Source organism: Anguilla anguilla, chromosome 5, assembly GCF_013347855.1.
Source record: "Anguilla anguilla isolate fAngAng1 chromosome 5, fAngAng1.pri, whole genome shotgun sequence".
Taxonomy (NCBI): domain Eukaryota; kingdom Metazoa; phylum Chordata; class Actinopteri; order Anguilliformes; family Anguillidae; genus Anguilla; species Anguilla anguilla.
In genome coordinates, this window is record NC_049205.1 from 44,709,441 (window position 1) to 44,729,577 (window position 20,137).

A 20,137-nucleotide genomic window follows, 5' to 3' on the forward strand; every position below is an offset into this window, starting at 1 on the left:
AGTGCTTGGCTTTGCACGTGCATTCCGAAGCCACACACATCTCATTTGCAGCAAAACCTAAACCTGTACTGATCATGCTAAACCAGCGCAACTATCACAGTCCAGTTTGACATACATGATAGACACATAGCCCAAGATTGGGGCAGTAGTGCATTAGCCTCTTTGTGAACAGCAGAAAAGGCTGTGATGTCAGGCGTCTACTTGCCATGCAGTAGACGCCTGCAGGAAGTAAGGAAGCACTGTATTTTCAGCTCCAGGAATCTGGTGAAATATGGACATGCAGCCTCTGTGAGTTAATTTTTCTTGTTATGTCTCTTCTTTAGTTTTGCTTGATTGCTCCTTTTACTCTTTGGAGAATACAGCGGCTCTCCCCCTGCTGTTGCGTGTGTTTACTTCATTCTCTCTGCTCTCCATTTGTTTTCACTGGCCAGAAGAGAGTCTCTCTCAGACCATCTGAACTCGAAGAATGTCTGAAGTCTTCCTCCATATATCTGTGTCAGTTGGATGCCATTTATTGGGTCTCTTAGTGCATGCTTGACTACTGCTTTGAAATTGCAGTGACAAACTTAACACAGGGAAATGGTGATGTATGCCTCCTTCAATATACCCCTGCCCTTAGATCCTTACTAAAAATAGACAAAAATTAAGACTTTTTTTTTTTTTTTTTGAAGATATTGACTTGGGAATTTTGTTGCTCACCAGTGCCCTGTAATCCTGTAATTGATTTAAGTTATCAAGTGTAATTGCAAAAATGTAACTGAGACTTACAATACTGTACATATACTTCTTGTTTAATAGATGCTTCAAGCATTTTGTCAAATTTCCAAGAATCTGTATGCACATTTAAAGAGGTGACTTTTCTGAGCTAGAAGGGAGAAACAGGCCTGCGTTTTGTTCAAATATGAGCTGCTTCATTCACAGTGGAAATATCTGAGGCTAAATCAATGTGGGGTTGATGGCCTCATTATGTTGACTGTGAGCATCAATTGCTAATCCCCCTGCTTCATCTGAAACACTTGTGTTCCCACATGTGTTCTGCTCAGTGTAAGGAAACCTCTTTCATTTCAGCAGCAGCTCAGTCAGACTCACGGTTCCGTTTGGACACCGGTGCTTTTAGCTCATCACACCAGCTTCAAACAGAATCCACTGCACTATAATGCCTTCAGAGCCAGGAGAGGGGCTAACCTTTTGACTGCACTGAATGTACGCTGCTGCTCCTGACAGCCAAAGAGCACTGTTTCAAGAACTTGCTGATTGCAGGGGTTAATGGATAATAGAGTCATTTTGACGATATAGCTATTGTTGTAAGTCTTGAGATTTTGTAAAAGCATGTGGTGACCTTTTGATCTATTTGCTTGTTAAGGCCTAGGAGGTGATATGTCCATGGGCATGTCATAGAAATAACTGTGCCCTAGACCCGCCTAGACAAGCTCCTTCACAAAAGCCTTTCTATATTTTGTCTTCACTGTACAGGGTAGCACACCGACTATTAAATCAAGTCAAATCCTATAACCTTTACAGGTACACTTTATTTCATGCAGATAAAATAATTATGACAGAAAAAATTAAATAATAAATGCACTGGTTAATGAGGCACTTGATTTTAAAAGGCTGCAGCAGGGCTTAATTAAATTAGGTTACACGCTGCAGATATGCATTGGAGTGGCAGTTTTCAGTAACAGTTGAATATCATGGCATGGTTGTTAATGAAAATGACCTTTCAGTTGTAAAATGATCTTTTTTGTTCACCAATGAAGAGCACCACTATAGATGAAAGCTGCAACACTTTGCATGTGACATTAATACTTGTGACTGTTTGCTAATAAAATGTATATGACATAGGGTCATTATGTAGCATTGTAGCATGCGGTATAACTGCATTTACAGCTGTAATCAGTGATTGCACTCCATTGTAATTAATTGAAGGCTAAGTAATAGTGGGGTCCTGGAAATAATTATTGCATAGTAATTACAGTAATTATTCTGATGAAGCTGGCATGAACTCTACTGTGAAGCTGTGTTAGATGATACGAACTCCAAGGAAATTACGGTACAAGGATGAGCGTGAAATGTTTTCCAACGAGATCATGTGACGGTCCCGCTTGTCAAACGCAGAGGCAAATCCGACCTTCCACACCCCATCAACAATCATGTCCCCCCCGCCCCTCCCCCCCTGTTTTCCTATCACTTTGCCTTCCCGCTGTCAGACATGGTTACTGACAGTAGTCACAAACGGGCAGGAAATAGGCCGCAGCCACCGTAGGCCTGGATTTCCTTGTAGGAAAGGAAGGAATGGCTTTTGACAGATGTGTTCAGGAGAGCATGCAGGACCAGGGGTGATAAGAGAGCAGCTGTTCGCATCACCGATCCTTTCTACTGTTTCTGAGGAAACCAGCCCCCTGACTTTGCCAGTACAGTTTCTGCGTTCTGAATGAGCGATTTGTGAAGCCCCTTCCAGTACACTGGATTGATGTGACAGGTTGAATGTGGTCTCTTTTGTGTGTGTGTGTGTGTTTGTGTGTGTCTTCTTGGGGGGGGAAGTTCAGTATTTGGTTTCCATTTCGACAGAACAGGGAAAGAACAAAATGGTTAAGCTGACAGGTTCACTGTTTTTGGGGTGCTGTACATCACTGAATGATGTTGGAAAACATAATGAATCAGTTGTATGTGAAGATTTAAAAAGACCTGCTGGTGCATGTTCCTCATGCATACCTACTATTTACATTTCCTGCATTTTGAAATGTACCAATTATGCAAAATGAATAGAGTAGCCAATAAGGGTAATTATGGAGACTGTACAGATAATTATGGGTTGTACATCTGGGTGCATTATAATGCACTGGAAACATATATTTCATTGTTTTTAAAATGGTGATCATGCTTTTTCAATTTCTCTCTGATCAGGGAGAGTTGCCATTGCACTCGTATCCATAGCATGGGCTCTATGCTTGTCTCCTTTATGACATATTTAACAGGCTATTTAAGTCTCGAGCTATTTAAATACCCTAGCAAGTGTGACGGAGTGTCCCAGAGTTGACTTTAATTCTCTGTCATCATCCATATGCATGAGGTAATCTCCCAAAAGCAGGCCTACACTCTTAGTATGCAGCAGCATGTACTTTCACACATACACATAGGCACATTCTCTCTCTCTCTCTCTCTCTCTCTCGCACACACACACACACACACAAAGACACAGGGATGCATGTACATGCACACATACATACACTTACAAACACATATACACGTGTGTGTGCTTGTGCTTCTGTGTGTGGTATGCAAATTAATGTGTGAATACGTGCCTTCGAGTTCCTGTATATGCAGATTTAAAGACATGTCTATCAGGATGAGAGTTCAGGGTATCCATCCATTCAGTTTGCGCTTCCTGCAGTATAGATTGCGGGTTTGTTCTGGGGGGGAACTCTTTGTCCACCTTTCTAAGTGTCATGCTCTGGGTCAGACAAAGAGTGTTGGCTTTTCACACGGAATGGCTTGTTGGAATGCCATGCTATGCCTGGCACTGCAGCAGGCAAGAAACAGGAACCCCCCCCCCCATACCCTCCCTCTTTGTTTTTTCTCTCTCTCTCTCTCTCTCTCTCTCTCTACTATCACTTAATGGATGCCCCAGGGAGCCTCGATATCCAGAGGATGAAAGATTTAGAGACCCAGGCTATTGCAGCATGAGACAAGAAGTCAAGGGCAAATCTGGCCAAGCTAAGCCTCATGCCTCTGGATCTTTTCTTATAGATGGAATTAAAAATGATTGAGACAGTCACTATTAAGAGTTGGAATTCCCTAAGGGAGGCTACATATAGAAAGGCTTCCAAGGCCATTCTGATGCCAATTTTAGATATAAGTCAGAAATGGAGATTGCCAGGTAGAGAGGAGGCAGGAATACACCCTGGACAGGCCACCAATCTATCACAGGGCACACACACCATTCACTTACCATTCACTCACACACTCATACGTATGGGAAATTTACAGTCTCCAATTATCCTACCTGCATACCTTTTGACTGTGGGAGGAAACCGGAGTACCCAGAGGAAACCCACGTGTACACGGGGAGAACATGCAAAGTCTACACAGGAAGGCCCAGGCCGAGATGTGAACCTACCCACTGCACTACTGTGCCACCCATTTTTTATGTGTGTAAAATATATTTTCAAATCTAAATTTATTTCCTTTTTTGGTTAACAGTAAAACTGACACACCCTGATAAGTCTTAATCTATATGCAAATATGTGCGTGTATCTACAGTACACTCTAGCAAGAAGTTATCTCCAGAAAACATTTCACGTAACATAGTCCCCCATTTCACTTTTCTGTACATGATTGTCAAAAAAATGATCACATTGCAGTGACATGCATCGTCACAGGCACAGTAGTGTACATACTGTAACTATTTTGAAGAAAAAAGGACCACAGTCCCACAGCGCAAACACGCGGTACAGTAGCCATTTATAAATAGCCATGCTACCACTACTCCTATTGCTAATAATAAACATTCTGCTACCTATGGGCACCTGGCTCCTCTCCCCTGCGTGCCTGCACTTCCAGGTCACCTGTCTCCTGTTGTCTCCTGTCTGGCCCCCCAGTGGTAAAGTGAACTTCCAAAACAGACTGAACACCCACCTATTCAGATTGCACTATGGCTCCCCTGACCCCCTTATTGATGTCTTTCTTTCTTTGGATCTACTTTTGGGATAATATTGTCGGTATAACTGCGTAAAGATATGTCTGGTGGTATTTTTTTTGTGTCCATTCAATTTTTTGTCTGCTAGGTCAATATTACATTTATTGATTATAAATGGGGTGTCTTGGTGATACTGTAGATTTGCATTCCTGGAACTAACATTGAAGTTCTCAACTTCTGAAGGGGCAGGCTAAATGAATGTTGCTAAATTGAACAAGCATGTTGTATGATGTATCGAATGAATATATCATAAGTACACAGATGCAGTTACCCAGCTGTATGATAATTCAGTCCTTATGAACCTGCAGTTATCATAATCCATGAGTATTTAAATAGATCATCTCGCTCTCTTTAGTACTTGAGGGATAACTTATCTTGGATTTACTGCACATATATTTTCATTCCCATTAACTACAGTTATATGCACTAAGCTTTTAACACCAAGGGGTGGAAGAACGTTTAATATTAACATGATGTGTCAGATTAGCAGCAGTTAGCTTGCAGATGCCGTACTTGACACATTTAATGTAGTAACACCTGCTCAACTGCTTGGCTTGATGATGCTAGAAAAGCTTAGCTGCACATTTCTGGGGCGAAACCATACTGTTCATTTCAGGCCCAGTGTGGATGACCCAGTTAATGTTTGGCAAGTGCAGCCAGCTCCCAGTTTTGCTAGTATGACTGTGTTTGTGGGGATTCTCTGTGCTCATGGGAAATGTAGTGCCACAACACTGTGTTGGTCTACAGCATGTGCTGTGTTTTACTACAAAGGAGGGAAGCCAGGAGTGATTTTGTGCCAGTAATGAAGGATGAAGAGTATTACTTTGGGGTGCTCCTATTTTTTTAAGGAATACTCCCCAGTTTTAAATTTTTATGTTAATTGTTCTTTGAATGGTGTTTTAACTTTAAAGACTTGCATATTAAATGAAAATGATCCTGAAAAAAGGAAATAGAATAAAAAAATAAAATAGAAAATAGAGTATATAGAAAATATTAATCTTCGAAACAGATATAATTCTACATTTACCAGTACCTCTGATATAATTATACATTTACATACATGTGCAAGGGAAATGCATCTTTGTGCATGAACACATTTTCATATTTTGGGTTTAAATTCTGTATATGTCAATTTTCAATCACAGAAACCAGCCCAAAAAGCATCATGCAATATGATTTTTGATATTTGCATTCCAGTGACTGATGAGTTGGTTTAGGTGCTTATAAAGGTACAGATATGTAACTGCGGTGTGTGAGTGCAGAAACGCATGACTAACGTAGATTTAGATATTTTCTAACATTTCCATGATCTTCTTCGGGCAAGGAAAGAGAGACTATGGATGGAGCTTTGTGGGGGCTCTGCCCCAAGCTGCAAAAAACTGAAAGGAATACATTTCACCATGTCCCGGCATAGGCTCAGAACTTCATTTAGCATTTCACTCAGCAGGTTGGACCTTAGGCCTGCTTCAGCTAATAGGGGACACTGTAGCTCTGTCTCAACCAGTAGGATTTGACTCATCCCAGGGTCTCTGCTTCTGCCCTGTTTTAGCCAGTGGGCTGCGGATTGATCCTGCTTTAGCCGATAGGCTGCACACTAGCCAGCCAATGGGATGGGAGATAGCCAAAGGGCCTGCCTGGCTCTCACTGAAGTGTCCCGGACCTTGAGTTGGAGCTGCATCTCCTGCGATGGAAGTAATAGCTATTATGGATCACACGTTTCAGCAACTGCCTGAGACAGTCTGCTTCCCCCTGAGAGGTTTATTATGATTTATTTCAGGCATATTCTTCTACTGATAAGGGTTTATTACACGTATGCTGAATTGAAAGGTAGTGGGTGTATTATAATTATATAAAATTCCGCAATGAGTTGGACAGTACTTGACACTTATTGTATGGTCCTCGTGAAATAAACCAAGCATAGAACATGTTTCTCCATGGGTTTGAACTTAAGGGAGACACATTCAAATTGACAGTAATCTTGAATCGCAGTTTCCAACAAGAGTTTGCCGAGTTCAGCATTCACTGAAACTAACTTGCTAAATTGAAAATGTTTAGGAAATGTGTAATGCTTGTGTTTCGTTTGTAAGTCAAACTTAAAGATAAATTTTGCTTGAATACAGGCCTAGGTCTTTCCTATATCTTGTGCTTTTTATAGCCATATTTATACCTGTCAACCATGCCTACAATATTCTCATCCTCTTAGTCTTCAGTGAACATCATTTCACTATAAAGCCAATAACATTATTCATATATAAGCTTAATTATATTACTAATTTCCAAGCAATGCAGATATATAAAATAAAGATTAGATCAGGTTGAATTTGCAGTCAAGATTAAGTGCCAATTAGAAGCCGTGGTTGTCATGGTTTGTCGAGTGTGCTTCCCCCACACTTTAAAATGTAAGATTTACTTGATGAGCCTTGATTAGTTGCAGGTGTGCACTGCTGAGTGCCTGTAGGTCTCAGTATATTGGCATGTGTGTGCATGTGTGTGTGTGCGTGTGTATGTTGGCGTGCGTGCGTGCGTGCGTGCGTGTGTGTGTGTGTGTGTGTATGTTTGCGTGCGTGCGTGCGTGTGTGTGTGTGTGTTTGCATGCGTGCGTGCGTGCGTCTGTCTGTCTGTCTGTCCAAATCATCAACAGCCAGCAGAACATGATTTGGAGGAGGCACCCGCCTGTCTGTGCAAAACCAAATTGATGGAGGCCGGTGTAATGATAGACAGGGCTACGAATGTGAATGGGCATTCCTTATTGTGGAGAAAATCTAAATGTGATAAAGCTGGTTACAGAAACCTTTCTCCTTTCTCTGTGGAGAATGCGTGTGCATGTGTATTTTCAGTACAAGGGTCTGAGGAGTGGTATGGACAGCTTCACCTCCCAGTGTTCTGCGCAGAACACAGGCATCTACAGCAACATCAGGGATCAATAAATTGTTAACTGCCTGACAAATATGATGTGCCATTATTTGTAACTATAGTTAATCAATTACATGATCATATTTTCCCTCCACTCTTGGGAATTTTTATAGGTTCTGTTTAAGAGGAAATATTGATTTCTTGTACCATGCGTCATATGTATAATAATGACATGCAGCTGTGCTGAAGAAATCTTAGTTCTCCTACTTTGTCCACCTCCACAATCCTCTAAGTATGTTCAAAGGAGTTCAGGCCCTGGAACTTTCCCACAATTCTTTGCGCTTTGCCTGGCTCCCTGTCTATGGAACTAAGTCCCAAACCATTTACATTAGGGCAGCAGAATCAGCGGCTGCTTATTCATCTGTGTGAAAATGTAGTTTTTAAGGCCTGCTTTTGAGTTAGAATGAGCTCTCCCTTTCATTTTAATGTTCTCCTCTATATTGTTTTAGCTCATGTTCAAGCTGTTGTTTAAGCTTGTTCTAGCTTTTGGATGGCTTTTAAGGCCATTCGGTGATTATTCAGGTTCCTCACAGATCCACAAGACAACAGAGACAGCTATATTAGACACACAATTTAATGAATGTTTCATATAGCACTTACCGGAATAGTCACAGAGCACATGGACAGATGTGACTTTAAAGAACAGCAGTGGTGCATTAGCAATAAAAAAATAAATCACCTAGATGGATACCAATATAATCAAGGAGATGTAATCAATCTACTCCTGATTTGATTCAGAGGGATTAGTGGTTTATTGTTCTAATAAAAAAATTTGCTCATAAAAATAAAACAAACAAGCAAAAAAAACCCTGGAGTATGTCTACATTGCAGGTTTAAAATTTTTTTTTAAAAATCACAAGTAAACAAAAATAATTATGTTAACTTGCTAGAAACCTACACTGCAACAGATACAGTGTGCACCGTGATCACTGGTTTTTCCGAGGGAGGAAGTTATCACCCCGTGCACACGGACGTTACCACGGGGACCAGAGCACTTTATACCATTTGTGCGTGTCCCATGTTAACAGCATTCTCCTCCTCCACGTCAAAACGGCTCCATCATTTATTCATGGCGTGTTTTCCTGGCTGATATTGAGCCTGTTTAAATTATTCATCTTAAGTGAATTTCGTAGAAGGAGTCATGGCCGCAGGATGGAGCCGCAGACAGAGGGCAGAGCTACGGTAGGACTGTATTGCAGGGCTCCCGCCTCAGGGCATGATGAGCACACCCTGTGTAAAATCACAGTGTCATTGCTCCGCACTGGACTGAAATCTCTAAAAGCTGACATCGTATGAGCCCTTCTTCATACAATGTTGGTGTGGTCTGAACACAATGATAAAAAAACATAACCCATCAGCTTGCCTGAACGGCATCATATGCTATCTCAGACTGTCACTTACAGTTAAAACTGGCTGAAACTGAAATGCTTTTCATTCCCTTCTCACTGTAAGACCTCTAGCTCAGTATTGATGGCACTGGAGAGCTCACTCAGAAGATATCTAGGGGTAAACCTAGATGATGGACTCTCCTTCTCCCATATAGAAGAAATGAGTCAGGTGTACAGATTCTTTCTGTAATAATTTGCCCTTTCCTCGCAAACTACCCTAATCGGCTCTTCTTCCTGGCCCTGGTGCCCTGGTCACACCTGGAATATTTCAGTTCCCTTCTTCCCAGTCTCCCTGCCCTTACCGCTTAACTTGTGCAGCTGATACAGAGTGCAGCTGCACGCCATGTCTACAGGTCTACAATCTTCTCAAGCGTGCTCATGCTACACCCAACCTCATCTCACTTCATTGGCATTTATTGCACGGTTATTACTCATATTGATTTTTACTGGCAGTGGTGGAACGACTTCCCCACAGGGGTCAGGACAGCAGGTTCATTGTCTGTCTTCTCTTCAGACTTCATCTTGGTTCCCCATCCATTAGCACACTCAAACCTTTGGTTCTAGTTCGGGTTATGGCAATTTATTGTTTAGGTTGCTATTCTTATGGCTGTATGGGTGTAATCTGTTTGTATTCAGGATTGGTATTTCAGTCATTGTTTAGCATAGTTAATTTGCATTAGCGCTTTTGTGATGTTGCATAATGTACTCGTTGATCTAGGAATATTGATAGCCAGGTCTAGCACTATTACTCATGTAAATCAGGTGAATGCATTTATGTTCTCCTCCATTGGTGCTCTTGATAATAATGTCTGCTAAATGACTGTAATATAAGGAAATGAAACAGCACCCATGGTTTAGTGATTCTGTGAACCCCTAAATTGGTGGGGCTGCTCTATACTGAAAATGACTTACCAACATGAAGCAGTCACAACACCGTTCTCTCCACAACAAAAGAGTAAAATCTTCTGCAATCAAACATCAGTGTGTTTCAATTACAGACTAATGGTTCTGCTGAATGTTAAGTTATTCCTCTCTGTCAACCTTGTTTAATTCCATGAACATTTGAGGCACAGCTCTCATTAAGCAGGTGTCAGCTATGCCCAACTTTTCGCATTGGAATCTGCTATGATACACATCACACAGAGGCAGAGTGGGGGGGGGGGGGGGGGTCATGATTATTTATGCATGTCAGAGAGGCTAATGGCACAGAATTAAATTACTGTACCAGTGTTTAGAATAACAACCAGCTACCTCAGAAGACTCAAATAAATACACACTTATAGCTCCTAAAGATCCCAGCACAGCCCTGTGTGAATCGTGTTTCTGTGAGCAGGTTTTTAGTCCCAGTTAATATCGGAGCCGACAGTCTTTCTCGGAGGGGACAATGAGATGAGCTCACTTGAATTCTTTTTTAATTACTTTTTATTTCCTTGTTTTTCTGTTTCTTGCCATTTTAAATACCAAGTTGTGATTGTAGTACCGTACCTCAGGTGTAACATGTTCCATCAACCCAGGAGGGTGCACTACTGCAGCCATTAAAGATCCTCTGTGGCACATAGTCACTGCTTCCTTTCGCAGTGCAGTCTGCTAAACGAGCAGCACAGTTAGCACGCTATGGGACTGCAGAAGTGCTGCAGCTGGTGCAGGCAGATCACATCTGATTGGCCAGAGGGGTCTCTACTGAATGTTAAAACTGTGGCTGCCATCCCAACTGACACGCCTCTCTCCTTCGGTAGCTCTTTGGCCAATTATGAGCAGCTCCATGGGACTCCCAGCTTCAGTGCACCCTGTTTCCTCAGGATACAGATCTAGACTGTGGGTCGCATCACGGGAATGTGAGCTTGTGTTTTTAACAGGTATGCCCTGAACAGCAGCAGTGCATTTCAGTCAGTTAGCCCCAGTTAACCAGTGCATGAGTTAGAACATATTCTGTCACATGGTGTCTTGGGTCTGTGATGTGTAACACCCTGGGAAGTGTAACTAGTAGCATAAGCCCAGTGCTGATGTCATTGGGCATTTCAAGTCAAGTCAAGTCAAGTCAAGTAGAACTTTATTTGTCCCCAGTGGGGCAATTGGTTGTGCAGCAGTGAAAACAGTACCAAGGCAATTAAATACAACATATAATAAAAAGTAAAAACATAGAATACAAGTGAAAACATAGAATACAGTAAAAACATAAAAATACATTTTTGTAAAAACATAAAGTGCATAATATTATCAAGCCTGATTGGGTGGTCAGCTGGTATTACCTTTTCATAGTGGAGTTCAGCAGTGAAATGGCTGACAGAATGAAGGAGTTTTTGTATCTGTTGGTTTTGGCTAATGGGTATTTGAAGTGGAAACCTAAAGGCAAGGTCTGAAACTCTCGGTGCAGGGGGTGGGTGCTGTCAGACAGGATGGATTCTGCTTTCTTTAACAACTGTTTGTTATACAAATCAGACAGACTTTTCTGTTGAGTACCCGTGATACTATTTCCCCATACCTACTGTATACAGCACCGAGAGTTTGACACATTTCAGGATTCCTACAGCAATAACCACGATGACCACAGACTCTCAGCTTAAAAACATTCATTACTGTACCTTCTGACCTCATACCAAAAGACAGAATTCATAAACATGTCCAAACAATGAAGCTCCAAACAGTACCTCAGCTGAGTTTTAGCACAAAATGGCTGCTGTGTCACTCAGGTAGCTGCTACACATTAGGCATTATTTGAAATCAATTATTTTCTTTTCACTGTAAATCTCTTTGAGCTCCATGAAAGGTGCATTATACAGTAAGTGCAATCCATTATTAGTATCATTTAATATAGCTACATTATCTCCAGAAAATACAATGAATAATGTTGGTGAACCTAACACTCAAATTAGGATTCTCAGCTGTGCTGACTTTCCTCCCCCTACATTATAATGAGCTGTATTGCAGCATATTGTGTGGTATTGTGCGTGTTTAAGACATCTGTGCATTGCTGTTTCATGCGTGTTCATGCACTGCTAGGCACTTCCTGTTCAGCCCAAGAGAAGGCAACCTGCCGTTGATTTTAATTAGAATCTTGTCAGGCTAATTCATTAAAATTCATATTTTAATGAATTGACGAAGGCATGACGAAGGCATACCCAAAAATGGACATGTTCTTTCTTCACTACCCCCATCCTTTTATTTCTCTCCCACTGTGAGAAGGTTGTACAAGTCAGGTATGTCAGTTCACAGAGCAAGTTGAGGCTGGCCATTTAATCGAGCGCATCAACACTTGGCACTGGTGCAGTGTTGCTGGGGTCTCAGTGGCTGAGTGAGTTATTATAAGGACATTGTCAGACAGGAAGATTGCCGTGCATGAAAAGGAAGTCGAGATGACATAAAACATATTGTTAAAAATAAAAAAATTTCACCATCCACAGGATTAATGTATAGCTGGGAGGTTTGCTCATTTTGGGACATATTCATGCACTCTTCCTTGAGTACAGATTGGTTTAGCATTATAGTCTCAGTTGTTTACCGGCAAATAAACAGATAAATGCCTCAGACTCTTTGTTATTGTTGTGTAAATTGCCTTTCAAATGTGGCTCATGAATATCATTTTACACCCAGCTGTCAGTGATTAATCGCAGTCTAATGCTTTTGCGTTTATGTCTAATTGGTTAGTGAATTTTTTACTGCATTGGAGAGACAAGCGTGGTTGGGAGGGATGTGGGTTTTTTTTAAAGGGGGGACATTGGAGAATATGAGTGGGCATGCCAGGCTCTGCATAGGTCTTCTTGTGTGCTTTGAGGCTAGTATGGGAACAGATGAGTAACATTTGTAGTGTTGTATTTTTCTCTAAACCAGGGGTCCACAGCCTCTTTTATAAAATTAGCATTGGTCTTCCATGATAATTAGTAATGTAAAAAATAATGTACAGAAATGTGTGTGTGTGTGTGTGCACATTAGGACCATGAGCCAGTAATCAAAAAGTTACGGGCTAGATTCCCATGCGAGGTCCTGCCATTGTCCACTTTGGCATTGTGCTTAACTTGAGTTGCTTCAGCAATTGTACAGCCTTATAAATGGGAATTGTGATTTAAAACAACCTAAGTAAGATGCCCTAGAAAAGGGCATAATGTCGTAGCACGAAGATAAATGTGTGTGTAAGCTTTGACATACTCTGTTTGATTTCTATTTCTATAAGGGGCGAGCAAGCGTGCGTGTCATTGAGCGTACCTGCTCCGCAGTGACAGTGGCCTCCACGCCCGGCTCGATCAGGAAAGGTCAGACGGCTCACGCGGCTGCCGCAGACCGCCGCGCTTTGTCCAGGACTTAATAAAGTGTCTGCTTGTTGTTATAAAAGCTCCTAATGCGGAGAGGGAGTGTTCTGGGAGTGACAGGACCTCTGAAATGACTGTTTTACTGAGGCGCGCGTGTCCAAGCTGTCGCCTGCTGACAGGCGCTGAAGGCGGCCAGCCAGCTCCCCTCAGAGCCGGGCGTCCCCACGAGCGTGGCGAGTACCGCTGAGTTAAAGGTTTCCCTACAGAGCTACTCTCCCCTACCAGCTAGCAGTGGCACGCACATGCTCACTTGCTAGCCAATGTCAGAAATCCAGGGTTTATTTTAGAGTTCAGAGGAATATTCAAGGACATTATGAGATGTTTTTTTTTTTGCCTAGCCTGCTCTACTCGCCCACAGCTTTGTGTGTGGTGTCGTCTGCCCCATATAATTTATGACTCAAGGTATTTCTGTTGGCAGTAAAATACCTAATGCATCTAGGTAGGTGAAGGGTATGAAATACACATTTTCTTTCCGAAGGTGTTGGCTGGGATTCTTTATCTAGAATAATAGGGATATTGTATTTGGGAAAGAATAATCCGCTGATACGGACTGCATGTGTCTCCACCATGCACCCCTTGCTGTAGTGTTTGTGTTGCTAGCCCGAAGACTGTACTCATTAACATATATGGACAGGCTACTACCAGGTTGGTGTTCTGTGATGGGGACTAATGTTCACGAGTGAAGGAGACGATGCCAAATGAGTCACCAGTCACTCAAGGTGAGCTCCAGCAGCAACCAGCATGGCAACTGCTGTGATTCTTGTGCTTCTAATGTTTGAGTCATTTTTTAAGAGCTTGGATTGTCTTGGAAAGGCAGCAAATTGATTGTGAAAGACTGCGCTGTTTGATTTGTGCTTGTCTTAATGAAAGGATGAACAGTTAATTAACATTTTTAACCTTGAAACAAATTAAGCTATCCCAGGCTTTATTAGTCATCAATGGAGTTAAAAAGTGGGTCAGCTAATTAATGTTGGATACCTGTTAGTGTTAGTTAATTAAGAGGCATAAAAGAACACCTTGAACTGTAGTCATCCATTTGAAGCAAACAGACCTAGGTAACCTGGGAAATATATGTGCGTTATGTAATGTCAGGTCCACGCCAGTATTCAATTAGCATTTTGATAAAACTTAATGAATTGGGAGCCTGGCTTCAAAGAACAACCAGAAATATGCAGCATTCTTCCTAGAACAGGACTGAGAAACGATGTCCTGCACCAAAGCAAATGCTTCCACAAGACACAACGACCCTCCGAGGTGCTTCATTTCCTGTGTGCGTCCACAGGGTCATATCGAGAAGCGTGACTACTGACAGGTCTCATTATCTGAACTTAATTAAACACACCCCTTTGCCTACCCCCCATCATGCGATTTCCACAGATGTGTCACACAGGCATCAGATGTCCCTGAACACAGAAGAGTGGGGGGGGGGAGGCAGCGTTCAGCTGACACCTTCATTAATCCCTGCACTTTATCGCAGAGTGATTTATTATTTTCTTTCTGACTGTCGGGTAGATTTATGGGTCAAACTGGAAGATGCAGTTGGTTTACAGCATCATAGAATCACGCTAAACATGGCTCACTCAGGTTTTTCAACAGTCTGTTAATTCACTCCTGTCTCTTTCTGAAAAATGCTGGAGTATAGTAATAAAACTGCTGGATGGGGTAGAGGAGATTCAGATGACGCTTTCTGCCTCCTCTTTGACCTCTTTTGGTGCTTCATTGTGTCTCGTGAAACCTGGGAGGTCTTCAGCACCATGGACAGCAGCAAAATCACCTAATGCTTCACTCAGCTGGGACTGATTGGTATTCCAGTTGCTGTTCATTACCTTATTTAAAAAGGAGCAATTCATTGTGCCTTTGGGGCGAGGTCTTAGTGATCACAGCCAGTGTGTACCTTCCCAACTACTCAAGACTACCCATTATTTGTAGTTTTTGTCTAACACCTATTATACCCTCAAACTTGTTTTTTTTCCTCAGTTGACCCCTGTATATTGGCTCTACCTGATACCACGCAAGACAGTGCTCATTTTTTCCATATACTCTTGCTTTTGGATTCAAGATTCAGTACATTTCTGGTCATATTAATTGTCCAGACATCCAAATATAGTCTTTGGAAAGAGGCCTTATGTACTCGTTATATTTAGATTTTTTATACTGACTGCCAAGCCTGATTTAGCATATTCAAAAATACCATGTTTTATGACAACCCATATTTGGGCTACTACAGTGCCACCTAGTCAAAATTGCTATCTTCTGAAATGTGAGTGTATTTTGCAGTATTGTTAGCTTGTGTATGTGAGAGTACTCACCAAAAGGTTGCACCTCATTGTGATAAAGCAAAGGCTGCTGCAAGTTTTCAACATTTGAGTGGTTCCTCATTCTGAAATCACTGAAAAAGCAGGAGTAGTATTCCTGGGGCTGAGGATAATTGGGCACGGAGTTTCACATTCAGATATGGGCTTGGATTTGGTGGGCCTCACGGCCACATGTCAGGGGAATGCTTCTGCAGGTCCGGCCCCTCCACCCTCGTCTTCTCTTTTCTTCCTCTCCCCCTTCTCTTTCGTCTCTAAATCCCCTTTTTAATTTCTGTTCTGCGCTCTAAGGAAGCGAGAGAATTTAGACCCACTATTCAGAGGTGCGTTGTAGGTTGTGAGAATTGCTTTGGCCAACCAGCTGGCGAGGAGCTTGGACGTCTGCCGCCAGCCTGCTTGCTGCTGTAATCTTAGGAGATTGGCTGCGTAAATGTACCCGCCCACTCCAGGTTCCTCCACTGAGTCTTCGCCAGCCTGGCTATCGGAATCCGTATCCGTGTAAAAGGGAGAGATTGAATTACCGAGCGCTGAGCCCTGTGATATTTTTCATTAACCTCCTGCATATTACCTGTCTGAAACGTGTTTTACAGCAGTAAGGAAGGGGAACGAATCTAGGGGAAACAGGGTGTGCGTGTGTGCATATGTGTGCGTGTAAAAAGAAACAGTGGGTTGTTTCATCCAAAACAGTGAAAGATCTCTTTCCTATGCTGTGTGAACTGGGGTCCTCAGAAAGCAGTTGGGTTTGACAGGTTGCTCTGTTGTCCCACCTGTTGCTGTCTGTTGCTGCACTCTCGTGGGGGAGTATCAGAGCTGTCTGTCACCCACAGACTCTGGTCCCCACAAGTCAGCCCCCGGTCAGTGTGAGTCACTCTGCGCATGCGTCTTAGGGTAAGGGTTCCATAGTTTCCCTGCCTCCAGAAATGAATGTCCCTAATCCACACTTTTTTCTGTTTTTCATAGACCTTCCCACATCCATGTTTTACCCTGTCAGGACTTTTCAGAGACATTATAGATGGCCGTATCATGTGTTAATATACAGTACGACAAATGATATACCTCCCCCTGAAGTGGTGTGAAACATTAACCACATTCTGGCCACAGTAGCCAGAATCTACAGTGCTTTTCTTTAGATCCGATGAGACGGTTGGGCTAGGGTGAGCCCACATGCAGTCAGGTTCCCTCAGCGGTCTGTTTTTTAATGATTTCAGCAGCATTTTCGTAAAATGACGCCCCACAGGGCTTCCGCACACCTGGGAATTGAATCATGTAATGACAGTGTTTTTCTTGTCTTGCAGCGCGACGCCAAGGGCCAGTATCTGTTTGACCTCATTTGCCATCACCTCAACCTGCTGGAAAAGGACTACTTCGGCATCAGATATGTGGACCCTGACAAACAGAGGGTGAGTTAGCCTGTGATCTGCTTTGGGGTGACGGGCTTTCACCTGCGTTCTGTTTCTGAGGGGTGGGCTTTGGGGAGGGGTGATCTGTTTGTGAGAGGTGGGCTTTGGGGAGGGGTGATCTGTTTCTGAGGGGTGGGCTTTGGGGAGGGGTGATCTGTTTGTGAGGGGTGGGCTTTGGGGAGGGGTGATCTGTTTCTGAGGGGCGGGCTTTGGGGAGGGGTGATCTGTTTCTGAGGGGCGGGATTTGGGGAGGGGTGATCTGTTTCTGAGGGGCGGGCTTTGGGGAGGGGTGATCTGTTTCTGAGGGGCGGGCTTTGGGGAGGGGTGATCTGTTTCTGAGGGGCGGGCTTTGGGGAGGGGTGATCTGTTTCTGAGGGGTGGGCTTTGGGAGGGGTGATTTGTTTCTGAGGGGCGGGCTTTGGGGAGGGGTGATTTGTTTCTGGGGGGATCTGCTTTCACTTCTTTCTCATTGCAGAGCAGAACTCATTTCATCAGGCTTAACAGACAGGGGTTATAAGTTTCACTGTGTCGGGATTGGCTGCCAGATGCATTTGATTCATGAGCAATTCACATTCGCTCCGCGGGTGTATTTTAGTCCCCACGACGACAGTGAATCCAGCTTACTCAGCATTTCTGATTCTGCAGTCCCCTGCTCTTTTATATGTAGATGCTGTTGCTGTTGTTGCTTTGAGGAGACTCAGTAGATTGTAAATAAGACTTGATGGACTAAACCATCTCAAAATAATGGGGAGGGGGCACCCATTCCCTCCCCTCCCCTGCTGTCTAACTTGTGTTTTGATGTACTGCTGACCTTTTTTCTGGTCCTCTGAGATTTGATATGAAAACATTTGGAAATTTAGAAATTATCTGTTAGCATTTTAGGATGAATTGTACAGTATAGATGGGTACTTGTAGCTGTTGTGCAGTAATAGTTAATGCAGTAATACTTAAAACCTGGCTTGGTGTCTAGACAATAGATTGCTCCTGGCTGTCAGGATAAGGTCCTGTACAGAGTTTCACCACTTTATTTCCGATATAATATTTTATATTCTGGAGTGCTGCCTCATTGTTCTGACACATTGACTAGGGGATTGTGATTTTTTATGCTGAGAGGACACTAAGAATGATGCAATGAAAATGCAATCGTGCGTTTCTGAATTTTTTAACACTCTTAATGGGAGCTGTACCCCGGATTTAAGGTGTGAACCCTCATCCCCCTGCCCCAGTCCACCCCTGGGCACCTCCAGCTTTTAGCTGAGGGTCACTGGGTGCAGCACTGGACCCCACCGAGTCTCCTGTAGGTCTTCAGTGAAGCGCTCACCAGGTCTCCTCTGGGGACTTGGAGCCGTGTGGGGGGGGGGGGGGGGGGGGGACTGTTGGTGACTGTTGGACAGTGAGCCGTGCTGCTGAGTGATCTATCCGGTGCTGGGGCAGTGCTGCTACCTTACCAAACTGGCCCACTGTCCCTCTCCTGTGTTCACTGTAAAACAAGCTTTTTCCAGAGTGCAGTCTCCTGCACTGTCTCTCCTATATGTATTCCAGCCCCCCTTTGGAGGCGTGCCATAAATTAGCGCCATGGCAACTCAGTTAAAGCCCACCGCTAATGCCCTGCAGCCAGGCGTAACACTCTCTCAACCTAGACTGATGGCCCGAGTGTGGCTGGGATTGATTTTATCCCAGTGTGTGTGTGTGTGTTAGAGTAATAGGACCTCTAAACCCGATGCCCACTGTGGGAGAAATAGCTTTGTGGGGTCCCATTCCTTTTAGTAAGAATTTCACAAGAATTTTACTCTCCAGTGAGGTCTTCTGTGGGATTTTTATTGTTCAATCAAAACATATGTGCTGAAGCAACAGCCTTTTTCCTGGAAATAAATAGACAAGCAATGATCTAACGAATTTCAGTGTTCGAAATTATTTACAACATCTCATGAAGACAAATGTAGCACGGCCTGTGTTTTACAAGGTGTGTATATTATATTACTGTGAAATACTGTGTTTTGATCCATTTCTCCAGCATTCTCTCATGTTCTCTCCAGCGGCTTGCTGCTAAACTGGTCTTTTTTAATATGGCACATATTTTCTCATTTGTCATTGCAGCATTGGTTGGAGTTTACAAAGTCAATTGCCAAACAAATGAAATGTAAGTATTAGCTTGTTCCTGTATTTTAATTATGCATGACAATTATGACATATATTTGCTACTATATAAAAGCATTTATCACCTCTTTAACGATTCCAAATCTTTGAAGTATCTTTTGTTCAAACATCCCCAAAAGCCATCTTGTAAAATCTAATTTATGCTAATTTAAAAATGTTCAAATGTAAGTAGATTAAAGGGAAAACAGGTGAAAACATCCCTCAGAAATTCCACATATTTTAACAAAACTATTAGTGTAGGCTGAGGCTGAGACTACTAATAGTTAGGTTGCTTTCAATGCTTTTTTAAGAAGCAGTAAAGAAATTATTTTAATTGGTGTTGGTTTAATTTCAGAGGTTTTCAGACTTTTTCTGGAAGTGTGTTCTTTGTGACCAAAGACTTTCACTTCAGTGCCCCTTTATGATCCCCCCCCCCCCCCCCCAACACACACACGACAAAAGAATATATAAACATATGTGGCTTACCCCAGGCACAAGCACCCTCTCCCTACCCAACAACCCTTTGATTTAACCCCTGCAAGTCCTTTTATCCAAGTTTCAAAGCCAACAATAATGGACACAAAAAAAGGGAAAAATATATGTATTTTTGATCTGAGATGCCTTTACTGTTATGCATCACAAAGTTCATCAGATCATAAATATGGATTTGTACAATAATAATGTTTGAATGTTTGAGCATCCACTGAAACATTGATGTGGCACACAGTCTTTACTCTTTGTGGAGATTATCACTGTGATCAGTAAAATATGAAGCTGTGTGGTTTTGAGCTGGTTTCCGCACGTGGTCTGACCCTTGCTTTTGTCCCAAAGCCCAGCCACCTTTCACCATGTGTTTACGAGTCAAGTTCTACCCCCCGGATCCGGCAGCTTTGAAAGAGGAAATCACCAGGTGAGATTTTGTACGTAAAAGAGCATGAGAGCATCTGCTAAAGGCCTAAAATGTAAATCTGCATTTTTGTTACCCTAA

At 42.7% G+C, this 20,137-nt stretch overlaps 1 protein-coding gene across 4 annotated transcripts in view; it reads left to right on the plus strand.

Annotated features, from left to right (window-relative positions):
• LOC118227987 (FERM domain-containing protein 5) overlaps positions 1-20,137 on the plus strand; it is an 85,191-nt gene that overhangs the window by 47,167 nt on the left and 17,887 nt on the right. For 3 of the 4 annotated variants that reach the window (XM_035419137.1, XM_035419138.1, XM_035419139.1), the window contains exons 2-4: positions 16,909-17,013; positions 19,111-19,153; positions 19,981-20,059. In XM_035419137.1, coding sequence (XP_035275028.1) covers positions 16,909-17,013; positions 19,111-19,153; positions 19,981-20,059 — 227 coding nt within the window. Of the gene's footprint in view, positions 1-16,908; positions 17,014-19,110; positions 19,154-19,980; positions 20,070-20,137 lie in introns of those variants that run through there. The other variant, XM_035419140.1, reaches the window with a different exon arrangement.